Source organism: Leucoraja erinacea, chromosome 8, assembly GCF_028641065.1.
Source record: "Leucoraja erinacea ecotype New England chromosome 8, Leri_hhj_1, whole genome shotgun sequence".
Lineage (NCBI taxonomy): Eukaryota > Metazoa > Chordata > Chondrichthyes > Rajiformes > Rajidae > Leucoraja > Leucoraja erinaceus.
The window spans coordinates 35,139,158-35,156,551 of NC_073384.1; the positions used below are offsets into that span (position 1 = coordinate 35,139,158).

General features: G+C 44.9%; 1 protein-coding gene across 3 annotated transcripts in view; it reads left to right on the forward strand.

Moving 5' to 3' along the window:
• agpat4 (1-acylglycerol-3-phosphate O-acyltransferase 4 (lysophosphatidic acid acyltransferase, delta)) overlaps positions 1-17,394 on the forward strand; it is a 114,896-nt gene that overhangs the window by 34,290 nt on the left and 63,212 nt on the right. For all 3 annotated transcript variants that reach the window (XM_055639435.1, XM_055639433.1, XM_055639434.1), the window contains exon 2: positions 16,449-16,680. In XM_055639435.1, coding sequence (XP_055495410.1) covers positions 16,503-16,680 — 178 coding nt within the window. In that variant the 5' untranslated portion in view covers positions 16,449-16,502. The remainder of the gene's footprint in view (positions 1-16,448; positions 16,681-17,394) is intronic.

Here is a 17,394-nt window from a genome sequence, read left to right on the forward strand (position 1 = left end):
TATTTCCCCAGATTTTGAGTAAAATTGATCACAAAATCACAAAACTCAATTTTTAAAATCTAAACGGCTCTTACCAGCTGCTGATGTCACAATGCCCACATGCCGACCAATCCAAGCCGCTTCTCTCTCTCTCTCTTCATTTGGCAGCCCGGCTCCCCTCCACCACCCCCCCCCCCCCCCGCTCCAAGTATTAGTATAACATAAAAGGTAACTGAAATTGTTTAAAATAAATGAGATTAAAGATTAAAAAATAAAGACTGTTGGCCAGTGATTTTCTAACATTTTTGCTTATGATTTCAAATATGTCTAATATCTGTTGATGCCTTTTCTCAATATTGATGCAGGCAAATACTGAATTGTAACTCTTGAATATTATGTGTAAAGTGTCATCTTTTCACATAAGCATTTGTGTATCAAATTTTGAAGGAAATATGTCATCATTTTTCACTGAGAAATTTGTTGTAAGAAGGAATCTAGAGATGGGAAACCAGAGGGTTTGTGTTAACAAGCCATTCTGATTAATTCATGGAATGTAGTTTTGCTGGAAAAGACAGCATTTATGGCCAACTTCATTTTTGACTCGTCAGCAATGAAAGAATACTGATATTTTTAAATCCATCTGGTGCATAACATAGGAGTGAAGTTCTCAAGTGTTTGCTATCCTTACCATTCAGCTTTAGCCTGGCGTCCTAACTTAGGTCTGTCATTAGTTAATTCTGTTGGACCCAGCTTGAGTGTTTATTCTGCTTAAATATTCATGATTAGTTTGGGTCATCCATGCAAGCCAATTTTAGTGATTTATCTGGATCAGTTTGTCTCAGCATCAACGGGTGGTGTATGTTACATTGTCACTTCCAAGGGACCTGAAGTGGATTGGGCGGGGTGAAAGTTGGGTGTAGATTTCAGGTTTGAGTATGCTTTAAAACATTTTTTTTTTAAAAATCCTGTTGGGGATGTTGCCTGGATGTGACATTTTTATCTGTCTTTCACGAAGGCCCTGATATTAGTAGCAGTGTGTCCCGTGGTACAGAATTTAGTGATAATATTGACTGGGCTTGGGCATGTTTCAAGGTTGCTACAATCAGGAGCTGGTACTGTTCAGGGTGTGGTCAATTAAGTAATACATGATGACTGGTTTCTCGGGTATCATCTTTGCCTCTGTTTGGTGCCATAGTTGGGTGACATCTGCTCCTTGAACGGTGAATTAGGATATTCATTATGGTTTAAAGTGCGTTTTCTGGGTAGCATTATGTTTTGCTTGGTTGGCAGGTTATGTTGTTTGGTAAGAGAATATCATGTATTTTGTGTTTTCTTCGATCTGTTTCAACTCTGACTTTGCATTACATTCCGGGAATGACATAGCTAACAAAGTGTTTGATAGCTAACAAAGTGTTTGATTATATGAACAGAATCACAGGTGGTTTCCTCAATGTCTGCTTTGACATTGCTTTGGTGCCACAGTCAGACAGTGGCAGGCTGACATGGTGTTACTGTTCAATTTTTTGGATCAGGTATGGAAAGAATAATAAATGCTTTGATCAGGTTCAAATCGACTGAATGATTTTAGTTTTGTACCAGGGCAGAAGATGTGGAATTGGAGTTGATGGGTTTTGTGGGGAGGAGGGTAAATGGTACGCACTGCAAATGCTGAGGATGGAGTGGTTACAATGACGGATAGGATGGCAGTAAAGAAGGCTACACTTTTCTGAATATCATAGATTCAGACGGCCTGACCAGAAGAAAGGATAGTTTAACGGCTTAAAAAATATAGGAAATTGTAGTTTTTTTTTCTAGTTGTTTGCATCACATTGAATTAATTAAATTAGCTGAAGTCAGGTTTCTGTGGTGATGGTAAGCTTATGTGGTCATTTACATGACCCTATTGGCTGAGGGTGGTTGCCTCCACTTCAGTTTTAGCTCCTCTTAATAACGCCCAGGATTGAGGATGGAAAATGATTGAGAGCCTATTGAGCAATGAGCAAAGTGCTGGAGGAACATAGCAGGTCAGGCTTCATCTGTGGAAGGAATGAATGTGATGTAGTATGGTCACCAACCAATATTTGCAATTTGCTCTGTTGGTTGAAGAATTGCTTAGGTAGGTCTTTGGCAGAGTTCCCTAATTACTTGTGTATCCCCCTTCTAAATTTATCAATTGCCATTTATTAATTTTAGCTCTTAAATAATTGAGAGCCAATCATGTACAGAACAGTGCTTCTGGAGTTTAATATTGTAGTCCAGGCTGGCGTCTCCCTTTATAAGTGGTGTTGCTCCAATATAATGTTCTCTGGATCAGGGTTGACTTATCATATATGATTTGTTTGGCCTAACTCTTATTATGACAGTGTTGGACCATAGGTGCAGATTGTGATGTAATATAATTTTGCTGCTGCTGGTAACCCACAGTAATTACTCCATGTTATTCCAGTTTTTATCCATGCTATGCATGAAAAATGAAAAGGCCTGGAATAACATGGAGCCAAGAATTTTTTTTTTCCTTTCCAAAATAATTTTATGAACTGAGCCTATTAACCATATAACCATATAACAATTACAGCACGGAAACAGGCCATCTCGGCCCTACAAGTCCGTGCCGAACAACTTTTTTTCCCCTTAGTCCCACCTGCCTGCACTCATACCATAACCCTCCATTCCCTTCTCATCCATATGCCTATCCAATTTATTTTTAAATGATACCAATGAACCTGCCCCCACCACTTCCACTGGAAGCTCATTCCACACCACTACCACTCTCTGAGTAAAGACGTTCCCCCTCATATTACCCCTAAACATCTGTCCCCTAAAATTCTGAAGTCATGTCCTCTTGTTTGAATCTTCCCTAATCTCAAAGGGAAAAGCTTGTCCACATCAACTCTGTCTATCCCTCTCATCATTTTAAAGACCTCTATCAAGTCCCCCCTTAACCTTTCTGCGCTCCAGAGAATAAAGACCTAACTTATTCAACCTATCTCTGTAACTTAGTTGTTGAAACCCAGGCAACATTCTAGTAAATCTCCTCTGTACTCTCTCTATTTTGTTGACATCCTTCCTATAATTGGGCGACCAAAATTGTACACCATACTCCAGATTTGGTCTCACCAATGCCTTGTACAATTTTAACATTACATCCCAGCTTCTATACTCAATGCTCTGATTTATAAAGGCTAGCATACCAAAAGCTTTCTTTACCACCCTATCTATATGAGATTCCACCTTCAAGGAACTATGCACGGTTATACCCAGATCCCTCTGTTCAACTGTATTCTTCAATTCCCTACCATTTACCATGTACGTCCTATTTTGAGTTGTCCTGCCAAGGTGTAGCACCTCACATTTATCAGCATTAAACTCCATCTGCCATCTTTCAGCCCATTTTTCCAAATGGCCTAAATCACTTTGTAGACTTTGGAAATCCTCTTCATTATCCACAACACCCCCTATCTTGGTATCATCTGCATACTTACTAATCCAATTTACCACACCTTCATCCAGATCATTGATGTACATGACAAACAACAAAGGACCCAACACAGATCCCTGAGGCACCCCACTAGTCACCTGCCTCCAACCCGATAAACAGCCATCCACCATTACCCTCTGGCTTCTCCCATTCAGCCACTGTTGAATCCATCTTGCTATTCCTGCATTTATACCCAACAGTTGAACCTTCTTAACCAACCTTCCATGAGGAACCTTGTCAAAGGCCTTACTAAAGTCCATATAGACAACATCCACTGCTTTACCCTTGTCAATTTCCCTAGTAACCTCTTCAAAAAATTCAAGAAGATTAGTCAAACATGACCTTCCAGGCACAAATCCATGTTGACTGTTCCTAATCAGACCCTGTTTATCTAGATGCTTATATATATTATCTCTAAGTATCTTTTACATTAATGTGCCCACCACTGTCAAACTAACAGGTCTATAATTGCTAGGTTTGCTCTTAGAACCCTTTTTAAACAATAGAACAACATGCGCAGTACGCCAATCCTCGGGGACTATTCCCGTTTCTAATGACATTTGAAATATTTCTGTCATAGCCCCGGCTATTTCTACACTAACTTCCCTCAATGTCCTAGGGAATATCCTGTCAGGACCTGGAGACTTATCCACTTTTATATTTTTCAAAAGTGTCAGTACTTCTTTTACTTTGAACCTCATAGTATCCATAGCTACTCTACTAGTTTCCCTTACCTCACATAATTCAATATCCTTCTCCTTGGTGAATACCGAAGGAGAAGGACGCCAATCCTCGGGGACTATTCCCGTTTCTAATGACATTTGAAATATTTCTGTCATAGCCCCGGCTATTTCTACACTAACTTCCCTCAATGTCCTAGGGAATATCCTGTCAGGACCTGGAGACTTATCCACTTTTATATTTTTCAAAAGTGTCAGTACTTCTTTTACTTTGAACCTCATAGTATCCATAGCTACTCTACTAGTTTCCCTTACCTCACATAATTCAATATCCTTCTCCTTGGTGAATACCGAAGAAAAAAAATTGTTCAATATCTCCCCCATCTCTTTTGGCTCTGCAGATAGCTGTCCACTCTGTCTCTCCAATGGACCAATTTTATCCCTCGTTATCCTTTTGCTATTAATATAGCTGTAGAAACCCTTTGGATTTACTTTCACCTTACTTGCCAAAGCAACCTCATATCTTCTTTTAGCTTTTCTAATTTCTTTCTTAAGATTCTTTTTACATTCCTTGTACTCCTCAAGCACCTCATTTACTTCATGCTGCCTATAATTATTGTAGATCTCCCTCTGTTTCCGAACAAGATGTCCAATTTCCCTTGAAAACCAGGGCTCTTTCCAATTTTTACTGTTTCCTTTCAACCGAACAGGAACATAAAGATTCTGTACTCTTAAAATTTCCCCTTTAAATGTCCTCCATTGCTCTTCTACATCTTTCCCATAAAACAAAATGTCCCAGTTCACTCCTTTTAAATCATCTCGCATCGCATCAAAGTTAGCCTTTCTCCAATCAAAAATCTCAACCCTAGGTCCAGTTCTGACCCTCTCCATAATTATATTGAAACTAATGGTATTGTGATCACTGGACCCGAAGTGCTCCCCAACGCATACCTCCGCCACCTGTCCCGTCTCATTTCCTAACAGGAGGTCCAGCACTGCCCCTCCTCTAGTAGGTACCTCTGTGTATTGCTGCAAAAAACTATCCTGCACACATTTTACAAACTCCAACCCATCCAGCCCATTTACAGAATGTGTTTCCCAGTCTATGTGTGGAAAGTTGAAATCTCCCACAATCACTACCTTGTGCTTACTACTAATATCTGTCATCTCCTTACATATTTCCTCTTCCAATTCTCGTTTGGCGGTCTATAATACACCCCTATAAGTGTTGCTACACCTTTCCCACTTCTCAATTCCACCCAAATAGCCTCCCTAGATGAGCCCTCCAATCTATCCTGCCAAAGCACTGCTGTAATATCTTCCCTGACTAGCAATGCAACACCTCCACCTCTTGCCCCTCCAATTATATCACACCTGAAGCAACGAAATCCTGGAATATGTAGTTTCCAATCACAGCCCTCCTGCAACCACGTTTCACTGATCGCCACAACATCATACTTCCAGGTGTCTATCCAGACTCTAAGCTCATCCACCTTTCTTACAATGCTCCTAGCATTAAAATATGCACATTTAAGAAACCCCCCGTCTCTTATTCTCTGTTTATTTCCTTTTTTTTCTTTCTCCTCTTGTGTCCGAGTGCTTCCCATTTCTGCTTCCTGCCTCCCATTCTGTCTACTAGCTTTCGCTATTTGAGTCCCTCGCCCCAACCATTCTAGTTTAAAGTCTCCCCAGCTGCCTTTGCAAATTTCCCCGCTAGGATATTGGTTCCCCTCGGGTTCAAGTGCAACCCATCCTTTCTGTACAGGTCCCACCTTCCCCAAAAGAAGTCCCAATGATCCAGGAACTTGAATCCCTGCCCTCTGCACCAGTCTTTCAGCCACGCATTTATCCTCCACCTCGCTCCATTCCTACTCTCACTGTCGCGTGGCACAGGCAGTAATCCTGAGATTGTTACCTTTTTGGTCCTTTTTCTTAACTCTCCTCCCAACTCCCTAAATCCTCCCTTCAGGACCTCTTCCCTTTTTTTACCTATGTCATTGGTACCTATATGTACCACGACCTCAGGCTCCCCTCCCTCTGATTTAAGGATATCTTGGATGCGTTGAGACACGTCCGAGACCTTGGCACCAGGGAGGCAGACCACCATCCTGGTCTCCCGACTGCGTCCACAGAATCGCCTATCCGACCCCCTAACAATAGAGTCCCCAATTACTATTGCCCTCTTTTTTTTCCCTACCTTTTGGAGCAACAGGGCCGGTCTCTGTGCTGGAGGCCCGTCCGCTGTCACTACCCCCGGGTAGGCTGTCACCCTCATCCGTACTCAAACAGGAGTACTTATTTGCGAGGTGTACCGACATTGGAGTACTCACTCGTTCCTGCCTCTGCCCCTTTCCCTTCCTTAACGTGACCCACATGTCTCTCTCCCGTGGTTTTGGAGTGACCACCTCTCTATAACTCCCCTCTATGACCTCCTCACTCTCCCTGATCAGACAGAGGTCATCGAGCTGCTGCTCCAGGATCCTAATACGGTCCCTTAGGAGCCCCATCTCGCTGCACCTGGTGCAGATGTGGACGTCTGGAGGGCCATCCGACACCATGACCTCCCACATTTGACATCCAGAACAGTATACTGCTCTGACTGTCATTCTCCCGCCTTACCCTGGATCTGATACCAGTATAAATACAATATTCTGGGTATGGAAGTGTGATATTCAATATCGGTACAGCTCAGTTCTTGGGAGCTGTTTGAAGCAATGTGATACATGTAAATCTGCATTAAAAACCAAAGTAAAACCAGGACACAAGAAAATGGGATAGGCCGCCTGACTCTCATGCTTACCCTGCCTACCCAAGGATTCAGCAGTTCCTCTATGCTGGGTCCCCAAAGCACCCAGTCACTCTATTTTTTAAACTATTAACCTCTTTCACTTTAAATGATTGGCTGCACAACTCTCTGTGATGTAGATTTGTGAGATTCACTACGATTCAAGAAGAAATTTCAAACAGGTGTTTTACATGATTGATCCCCACCCCCTCCCAATCTTGAAACTGTTGGCTAAAACCATAAATAGGTTGGTTTAATCTGAGAAGTAATGTACAAATGGAAATACTGCTCTGAGGGTTATTTGGTACAACCTTATTGAAGGAATTATAAGAAAAAAAGAACCAAACTAAAGTTGGACTGCTGAATGAGATTGGAATTATCAACTGTTAGAAGGAGTAGAAAAGTTGAGAAAAAATACGAGGCAGCACAGGTAGTTGTAGCAGTTGTTGCTTGCAACGGATAAGGTTTTAGACTGGCCATTAAATGCCCTTTCTCAATTCCCTGAATCTGACATCTTTCCGAGGACAGTATTTTCTTTTGAACCCATGACAATAAATGCTGCAGTTACTTGCAGTTTATATATTCCACAGAGGTTTTCTCTGAAAATTGAGACTCTGCGACACAGTGGCACGTCATTTGGCAACATTACAAACTCCCACGTGCAGAATGTGAAGGCTGGAATGTTTTGTATCCTCAACACTTTTATGTCCATCTATATGGAGTATTATTGGCCTCTTTATTTATTATTTGTCTATGTTCGCTTCGTGACCTGCGTGGGTTTTCTCCAAGATCTTCGGTTTCCTCCTACCCCAAAGGCTTGCAGGTTTGTAGGTTAATTGATTTGGTATTAAAAAAAAAGTAAATTGTCCCTAGTGTAGGATAGTGTTAATGCATGGAGAACGCTGGTTGGTGCGGACTCGGTGGGCCGAAGGGTCTGTTTCCGCTCTGTGTCTCTAAATTCTGCAAAAACATGAGAATAAATGCAGGTTATTGTCAGTTTTCATGTTGTTATTATTTCATGCTTTTACTGGTCTTTGTTTTCCATTTATTACTCCTCTTGCTATTCTGAGCAATGTACTTGCAATCAGAGTATAAGCAAGTTCGGTATTCCGACTGTGCATGCCCAGGTCATAGGTCACTCTGCATAAACATTGCTGGAAGCAGTGTAGCTGTGTACATATAGACATTCATTTCATCCGTATTTTCCAGCTTTGATTCTTCTAGGTAAGAAAATACTGCTTTCAAACTATGAATTAGTTGTATTTATTGTTCCTTTGTCAAAAGCTACGATGATTTTGTCTTTTTTATTGCTTTATGCCTCGGTCAGGCAAGGGTCTCCAGTGCTGAGGGCGCTGTTGAGTTGCTACTGGGCCGTCCCCATTCCCTCCCGGGTGCCCCGTTCCTGTCCGGGGGCGACCGGATGGTTGGGCTGGGCTTGCAGCTGGCACGGGGGGAGAGAGGGGGGGGGGGGGGGGGGGGTGAGGTGCTGGCTCCAGCTCGGCTCTGCTCCGACATCGAGACTCCGAGACCGCCAGCTGCACCTCTCTTCTTGTCCAGTGGCTGTCGGTTTGCCCCCTCAGTGCTGGCGGGGGCTGAGCGCCAGGGCTGGCCTGAGGAGGTGCGGGGCTTAATTGGGAACAATTTTGGTGTGCCCCTGGTTCCCAGCCAAGGTCTGTCAGCCCTGTTATTTAGTATATATTATGAAATTGTACACTAAGGTGCTAAACATTGTCTTAATCTCTCCTGCTCTCGTCTGACTGTCAGTACCTCCGCTGACTTCCAACCTTTACCGTAGCTGTTAATTACCATTAAACTGCATAATGTAATTGGACATAATGCCTTTGGAGACAGCGGCTGATTGGACGGGAGGAGACCGATTTGTTGATTGGACGTGAATTTTAAGGGAAGCTGGTCGGTGATTGGACGCAACCCCCTTAGAGCTAGCGGTTGATTGGCCGTTAAATAATCGGGCACAAAAAATTGACAAACAGGAAAACAAAAGAAATCGGAATTCCGATTTAAATCTGATATAAGGTACATAGGGTGGGTATCGATTAATTCTAGACAACAGATTAAAAAACATAATTAACCCCATTAATTCACTCAGGGTGTATCCTTAGAAAGGTTTATCCTAAAATAATTGATCGGAAGGATATGCCAATGTGTTCTACAGTATGAAGTGTACAGGAAAACTTGCACTTCCAGAGTGGTCTATCACGGTGTTTCTTCAAAGAGACCACGGATTTATTATAAGAGCAAAACACAAAGTGCTGGAGAGGTCAGCGGGTCAGGCTGGATCTATGGAGGGTCTGAAGAAGGGTCTCGAAAGGGTCCAAAAAGTCACCTATTCCTTCTCTTCAGATCAGAATCAGAATCAGAATCAATTTATTTGTCATTTGGACCCCTGGAGGTCCAAACGAAATGCCGTTTCTGCAGCCATACATAACACACAAATAGACCCCAGACACAAGATAATTACATTTAACATAAACATCCATCACATAACTGTGATGGAAGGCCAAATAAACTTATCTCTCCACTGCACTCTTCCCCCCCCCCGATGCCAGAGTCAAAGTCATAGCCCCCGGCTGGCGATGGCGATTGTCCCGCGGCCATTAAAGCCACGCCGGGTGGTGCGAGGTCGCACACCGGGTCTTGATGTTGGAGCCCCCGGTGTGCGCTCGCAGAGTCCGCGGCCATTCCAGCCGCGCGGGGCAGCGGTGTCGGGCCCCGCTCCAGGAGCTCTTCGACCCCGCAACTCGGGCGGGAGAAGTCGCCGCCGCAGAAGCCCCGAAAAGCGGTCTCCCTCCCCAGGGAGCCGTGGGCTCAGCGCCGTCGTCCACAGACCTGTAGAGAGCCTCCGACTCTCCAGCAGCAGCAGCAGCAGCAACAGCATCAGCAGCAGCAGTGCTCCTCCACCGCTCTGGACCCGGCCAGCTCCGCGACGGTGAGGTGAGTCGACACCTGAGTCCCCAGTCTCTTCCTGTTGGAGGCCGCTCCTCGTTACGGCCTCAACGACGACTGAGACCCGACGAGAAAAGGTCGGGTCTCAGTGCAGGGAGAGATTCAAAAAGTTTCCCCCCCCCCCCCCTCCCACCCCACCCCCACCCCCCCCACACACACACACCCCAACATAAAATAACACAAAACTACACAGAAACACAGACAAAAAATAATAAAAACGCGGACAGGCTGCAGAGGCCGCTGCTGGCCAGAGCCGCGCCGCCTACCGGTGCCCGGTGCAGATATGCTGCCTGACCTGCTGAGTTACTCCAGCATTTTATGTCTATCTATGGAGAGAATGACTAGGCGATGTTTGGGGTCCTTTCTGGCATTTTTAAGGGGTTTGAAAGATCGAAAATTTCACATATTTTAAATATGTTGTTACGAATATAACTAGTGTGGGAGAAAATTCCATGAGCCATAATTGCCACATACATACCCGAAAGTTACAGTGTGTGAAAAAAATAGATATTACGAGCTTTGTAGTTTCCTTGTACCAATCAAACGCCAAATTCAAAATTCTATATTTTGAAAATGGGCAAAGCAAAAAGTAGCATGTTCTCTAGAAAGGTTTATCCTAAAATAATTGATCGGAAGGATGTGATTTTCAGTCAGGACGTCTGTATCATTCAGTCAGCGAGCTTGCGGTCTGGAGCTCTTCTCTATTACTTCTCTACATAAAAACAAAGTGCCAATGTCTCTTTAAGGTCTACTAATCCACCTGTAGCTTCAGTTACAGTTACAGCTGAAGGGATTTGGCGCTCGGGTAACGCTCTGAATTTATATGAATTTTAAAAATCCACTACGTTGAAATCGTTCAAAAGCTACAACCACAACGTGATAAATAAAACTGAAGCAAATAAAGGCAAACAGAAGAACTAACCTTGAAGGGAGAGAGGGAAAACAACACGCAAAAACTTATTTAAAAAAAATTCATAAAACATCCCTAAATGACTGGTACAAATTACTAAACGTGGGTGGACAAAAATGCTGGAGAAACTCAGCGGGTGAGATGCTGCCTCACCGGCTGTGTTTCTCCAGCATTTTTGTCTACCTTCAATTGTTTCAGCATTTGCAATTCCTTCTTAAAATAATGTGGGTGAATGACTGTACCTGCACAAAAGAAGCCCGTGCTCGCGGTTCGGAGCCCTTAACGACAGTAAGTTTTAAAGAATTCTGCCGTGAATTCTATTCAAAGGCACGCGGCGTCATAAATACTTGGTCAAAATACAATTATATTGACTGAGGAATGCACATCGATGTATTTGTGACACATTGTATAACTACGTGTTAATTGCTGGCTGTTAATAAGTGCTAACAGTGGCAGTTAACAAATCGTTTTCGTCTCAGTTGAATCAAGTGATAAACGACTCCAACCTTTCTGCAGTACTCATTAAACCCAAGCTGGAAAATGAAAAGTAAGGGAGCGCCCTTGCATACCCCCCCTCCCCATTTCCATGACTGCCCGGTCTCTGTATTGAGAGTTAACCGCGGGTCTGTGTTGTTGTCGGTGAGGAATTTCACCTACAGGGGTCGCAGCTGAGGGGATAGAATGTGTTGTCCATCAGCCTAGCGCGGCCCCCTTAGGCGCAGGGCCCAATTGGGTGCAATTGGTCCAATTGGCTTAAGGCCGGCCCTGCTGAGCGCCAGTCATCGGCGGGGATGCAAACGGGCTGTTGTGGTCTCGGAGGGTCAGGCAACCTCTCTGGAGAAGGGTCTCGACCCGAAATGTCACCCATTCCTTTTCTCCGAGGATGCTGCAGTGCTTTGTGTGTATCCCCATTGATGGCTGGTGCTCGGCTTTTGTCGGTGCCGGGGCGTTGGCCGGTGGCCGTTGGGTGGGGTGGGGGGTGCGGCTGGAGATCCCCGACCCGTCGGTGTCCCATAGAACCCTCCAGTCGCCCCGGACGTCTCCGACACTCAGGTGGGGATGCGGATGAGGCGCTGGTCTGTGCGTGCTCTCCCCGGTCTCCCACTCGCATGTGCCTCCTCTCTCACTGTTACACCCTGCTCTCCCGCTACCTGGCACACCCGTTCCTCAGATTAAATATGTTTTTACACATAAACAGGGCTATCGCTTTTTTCCCTGTTGACAGCCGAGCAACCTCAGCAGCTTTTTAAGTTGCCAAATGACAATTTAGTTGGTCATTTAAGACGGCTTGCATGACACGTGCGATAATGTGCTCGGACGAAGTGCGTAGTTACAAGTCGGAATTATGCTCAATGAAGCATTCACATATTATTTCTGCTTCAAATAAAGTCAAAACTAAACATATACACCAATCAAAATGATATATACCACAATGACATGCAACAAAATTATAATACAACATCTCAACTCTTTTTACACGTTGCAATGAATGCAATTTCTATTATTTCTTTCCACTTCCAAACGAAAATGTGGTTTGGTAATTCAGCATATGATCAACCTGTGTCAATAAATCCTGGGCCATGGTAACATATATGCTTAACCATGTACACTACAGATTGATGCAAGCATGTTTTCTGTGAAGGACTGAAAATTATGACATGGCCATAGCATGGGTCTTTTCCTCTTGAATCTTCAATCATCAATCTCTGTTGTGCCCAGTCACAGCAAGGTAAAGGCCCTGTCTCAAGGTACGAGTCCACGCACAAGTGATCCCGAGTGGAAAAGAAAATCACACTCGTAGTTGTCTACGAGATTCCAAGTTTATGTTCACAAATTTAAACGAGTTCCCACGTGTATGTCTAAGTTTGCCGTTTACTTCTCATTTCTGCGATGTACCAAGTTCCTCTCCCGAGTTACCAAGTTCCTCTCCGGAGTTACTCTTGAGCCAACTGTGAATGAAGGTCTGTTTTAAGTATCAAATAGAGGAGCTGGACAACATCACGTACAGTAAGTATATTCTGATTCAGTATTGAAAGTTATTCAATTTCAGAACTTAAAAAAATTAGGCAGGATCTCGGCCCCGCACTCACTGCCAACGTGCAGCAAGGAGGCCGTGGTGGCGAAGCAACAGTGTTAAAGAAGACAGCTTCATCCTGCAGCTTTGAGTTAGATAGAATTCAGCGAGGCCACATCTATTGATATGACCTACAAAGGGAAAATGCGCACTGTCCAGTGCCAGAGCAGTTACACTTATAATTTGTTTGAAACACACATCACGTATTTAGAAGACGTTTTAATTGAATTTACTGCGAGGTCTACACACTGCGGGGAGACGGGACATTGAAATCTTTGAATGTGCACGGATGTCTCCGCGCCTGCTTGTTCTAATCGGAATATATTTTTAGTTGCCTTTCAAGCCAGGCTTTGGTTTTATTCCTTGTTTTTGTTAACTCGCACACACTTTTCGTGTGTGAGAAGTCCATGCCAGGTGCCAGCCAGCCGCAGCCGCTGTTCTTTCACATCAGTTGCACATCAGATTGTTGGGAGACGGAGCTCAGGGTTTGCCTCCTGAGCTGCTTTGGTGTCCAGGCGTGATTTGAGGCGGAGGGAGGTTGGGGTGGGGGGATGCGCCGGCGTCATTAATCTGTCTTGGGTGACTAGGCTCTTAGGTTAGGCTGGGATCATTCTGTGCTCTCATTTCTCTCTTTCTGTGTGTGCATTAGCAGGGGGAAGAGTGATCTACCTCGCTGAGGCACAAGACCTCTGCCGCCTGTCCCTTGCAGCCATTAACTTGTTTGTTCCTTTGGTGTGCCTCATCTGCCCTGCTCCCATCCCAGCTCTCTGCCCCATTCTCTTGGAAATGTCGCTTCCGCCGCTGTAACGAGGAGGGGTCCGGCTGGTTGGCTTGGTGGTGTGTGGGCAGGGAGATGGAGTGGGTACAAACCACCAAATCCATTCTCAAAAGTCGGGCAGAGCCGTGTAGAACTCACGTTTCTCTCAGCTTCATATACGTGGGAATTCCCTCAGTATGGTCACTCAGCGGGACAGGCACCATCTGTGGAGAGAAGGAACGGGTGACGGGATGATGTTTCCGAAATTCTGCTGCGTCTTTGTGTTACTCCAGCACTGTTCTCTTTTTGTCAACCAGCCTCTGCCCTTTCTTGTGTATGACATTATTTGTATCCGTGGCAGTTGAATGTCGCTCCCTTCAGTTTCCCAGGGGGTCGGGAAGGGACTGGAGGGAAAGGTGGGGAGGAGAGAGGGGGGAGTTGGGGTGACTTAGTATGGGAGACAAGTGTAGGAGAGGTGTACATAGATACATAGAAAATAGGTGCAGGAGTAGGCCATTCGGCCCTTCGAGCCTGCACCGCTATTCAATATGATCATGGCAGATCATCCAACTCAGTATCCCGTACCTGCCTTCTCTCCGTACCCCCTGATCCCTTTAGCCACAAGGGCCACATCTAACTCCCTCTTAAATATAGCCAATGAACTGGCCTCAACTACCTTCTGTGGCAGAGAGTTCCAGAGATTCACCACTCTCTGTGTGAAAAATGTTTTTCTCATCTCGGCCTTAAAGGATTTTCTTCTATCCTTAAACTGTGACCCCTTGTCCTGGACTTCCCCAACATCGGGAACAATCTTCCTGCATCTAGCCTGTCCAACCTCTTAAGAAATTTGTAAGTTTCTATAAGATCCCCCCTCAATCTCCTAAATTCTAGCGAGTACATTTCTTCATATGAAAGTCCTGACATCCCAGGAATCAGTGTGGTGAACCTTCTCTGCACTCCCTCTATGGCAATAATGTCCTTCCTCAGATTTGGAGACCAAAACTGTACGCAATATTCCAGGTGTGGTCTCACCAAGACCCTGTATAACTGCAGTAGAACCTCCCTGCTCCTATACTCAAATCCTTTTGTTATGAATGCTAACATACCATTCGTTTTCTTCACTACCTGCTGCACCTGCGTGCCTACTTTCAATGACTGGTGTACCATGACACCCAGGTCTCGTTGCAACTCCCCTTTTCCTAATCTGCCACCATTTAGATAATAGTCTGCTTTCCTGTTTTTGCCACCAAAGTGGATAACCTCACATTTATCCACATTATACTTCATCTGCCATACATTTGCCCACTCACCCAGCCTATTCAAGTCACCTTGCAGCCTCCTAGCATCCTCCTCACAGCTAACACTGCCCCCCAGCTTGGTGTCATCCGCAAACTTGGAGATGTTGCATTCAATTCCCTCGTCCAAATCATTAATATATATTGTAAATAGCTGGGGTCCCAGCACTGAGCCTTGCGGTACCCCACTCGTCACTGCCTGCCATTGTGAAAAGGACCCGTTTACTCCTACTCTTTGCTTCCTGTTTGCCAGCCAGTTCTCTATCCACATGAATACAGAACCTCCAGTACTGACTGTATGGGCAGACACTTTGGTAGTGATTGCCCATGGGGTTCACTGTCGAGGACTTCATAATGCAGAGAGCAAAGATCTGGTATATCTGGGTGTTGAAGGTGCTTCTGGTCTGCAGCGTGCAATAGTCACCAAAATACACTGCATCTTTAGAAAGGAAAAATACAAAACATGTCAATCCCACTGGATAGGCCTTAGTCATGGTGCTGTACAACACGGAAACAGGTCCTTCGGCCCAGCTTGGCCGCGCCGTCCAAGTTGGCGTCTTGGGGTAGTCCTATTTGCCTGCATGTGGCCCATTGCCCTGTAAACCTTTCCCATCCATTTAACTGTCGTCAATAACCTCAAGAAAATATTAAGTCTACGTGAGCCTGCTTCAGTTTCCTGGGTCCAACTCAGAGAGAAGTTTCCCCCCTTTCCAGGTTAATCGCTCTGTTCATAATGCTCTCTGCATTATGAAGTGCTCGACAGTGAACCCCGTGGGCAATCACTACCAAAATCTGCCCACACAGCCAGTACACCACTCGTACACTTGTCTCCTGTACTAAGTCACCCGAACTCCCCTCTTTTTCCCCCCCCCTCCCCCACCTTTCCCTCCCAACTCCAGTCCCGTCTCGACCCCCTGGGAAACTGAAGGGCACGACTGCCACAAATACAAATAATGACATACACAAGAAAGGGCAGATGCTGGTTGACAAAAAGTGAACACACAGTGCTGGAGTAACACAAGACGCAGCAGAATTTTGGCAACGTCATCCTGTCACCCAATCCTTCTCTCCAGAGATGCTGCTTGTCCCGCTGAGTTAAAGAGTGGCCACGGTAGACTCACGAGTCACTACGGTAAACTCACGGGCTACTACGTTCTTACTACGAGTTTAAAAGTTTGAAATGTTTACTTCAAGAGCAAATTTGACTCGTGGAAATCTTTCATCATGTTGAAAATTTTTCACGAGTTAACTATTTTCCCGAGTACCTGCCGTTAGAGTTACGCGTCGCTAAGTTACGTCCACGAGTTCCGATGTTCCCGCTACGTTAATTCTACGTGATTACCACGAGTTTGATTTGTTTTAAACTCGGGATCACTCGTGGGTGGACTCGCACCGTGAGACGGGTTTAAGCCCGCTCAGGTTTTTAAAGGAAAGATCTTTGACAAAATTTGGATTGTAGTCTGATTTGACTGATCTCTTTCTAACCAGTGATTTGTACCTAATGAATGGTGTACCTTGTATTTCAGGTGTTCTTTAAGACGTCTGGACATTTTGTGTTTATGTCGGAAACCTCATAAGCTATGGATATCATAGCCTTCTTGAAATCTCAGTTCATCTGCCTCCTTCTTATATGTTACATCTTTGTAATGACTGGACTCATCATCAACTTTCTTCAGTTATGCACTCTACCTCTATGGCTGATCAACAAACAACTGTACAGGCGAATCAACTGCAGATTGGCTTACTGTATTGCTAGCCGTAAGTACTTTTGATTAATCTTTATGCAATTTTTACATCAAAGTAACTAAATCTGCAATTTTAGTTAATACTAGACCAAGTGGGACCCGCTGGGTCCCTGTCAGTTTTGAGGTCTGGTCCCCCAACGCAATATTCCACCTCTCACCCATAGCAGCCTGGTTCCCCAATGCAACCCGTTCCCCAACGTAAGATTCCACCACTTTCAATAAGCGAGTTCGGTATTTCGACTGCGCATGCCCAGGTCAAACGTCACTATGCATAAACATTGCTGGAAAGCAGTGATGCAGTGGACCTTAATTTCTTCCTTATTTTCCAGCTTTGATTCTTCTAGGTATGAAAATACTACTTTCAAACTATGAAATAGTTGCATTTATTGTTCCTTTGTTAAAAGCTAAGATTATTTTGATGTTTTTATTGCTTTATGCTTTGGTGAGTGAGCGAGATCGTGCTCGTCAGTGTCGGGTCCAGTTCTGTTGAGTTGCTGCTGGGCCGTCCCCGTCCCCTCCCAGGTGTCTCGTCCCTGTCCGGGGGCGGCCAGAGGTGTCAGGCCGGGATTGCAACCGGCGCGGGGAGGTGGCTGAATTGCTGCAGCGAGTTGTGTGTATGGCTGGTGCTCGGCTTTCGCCGGCGCCGGTTGGGCTGCAGTTGGCGCTTCTCCGCACTGGCTGTGCGCCTGGAGCCGCTGGTGTCGACAACACCAGCAGCCCCAGGCCC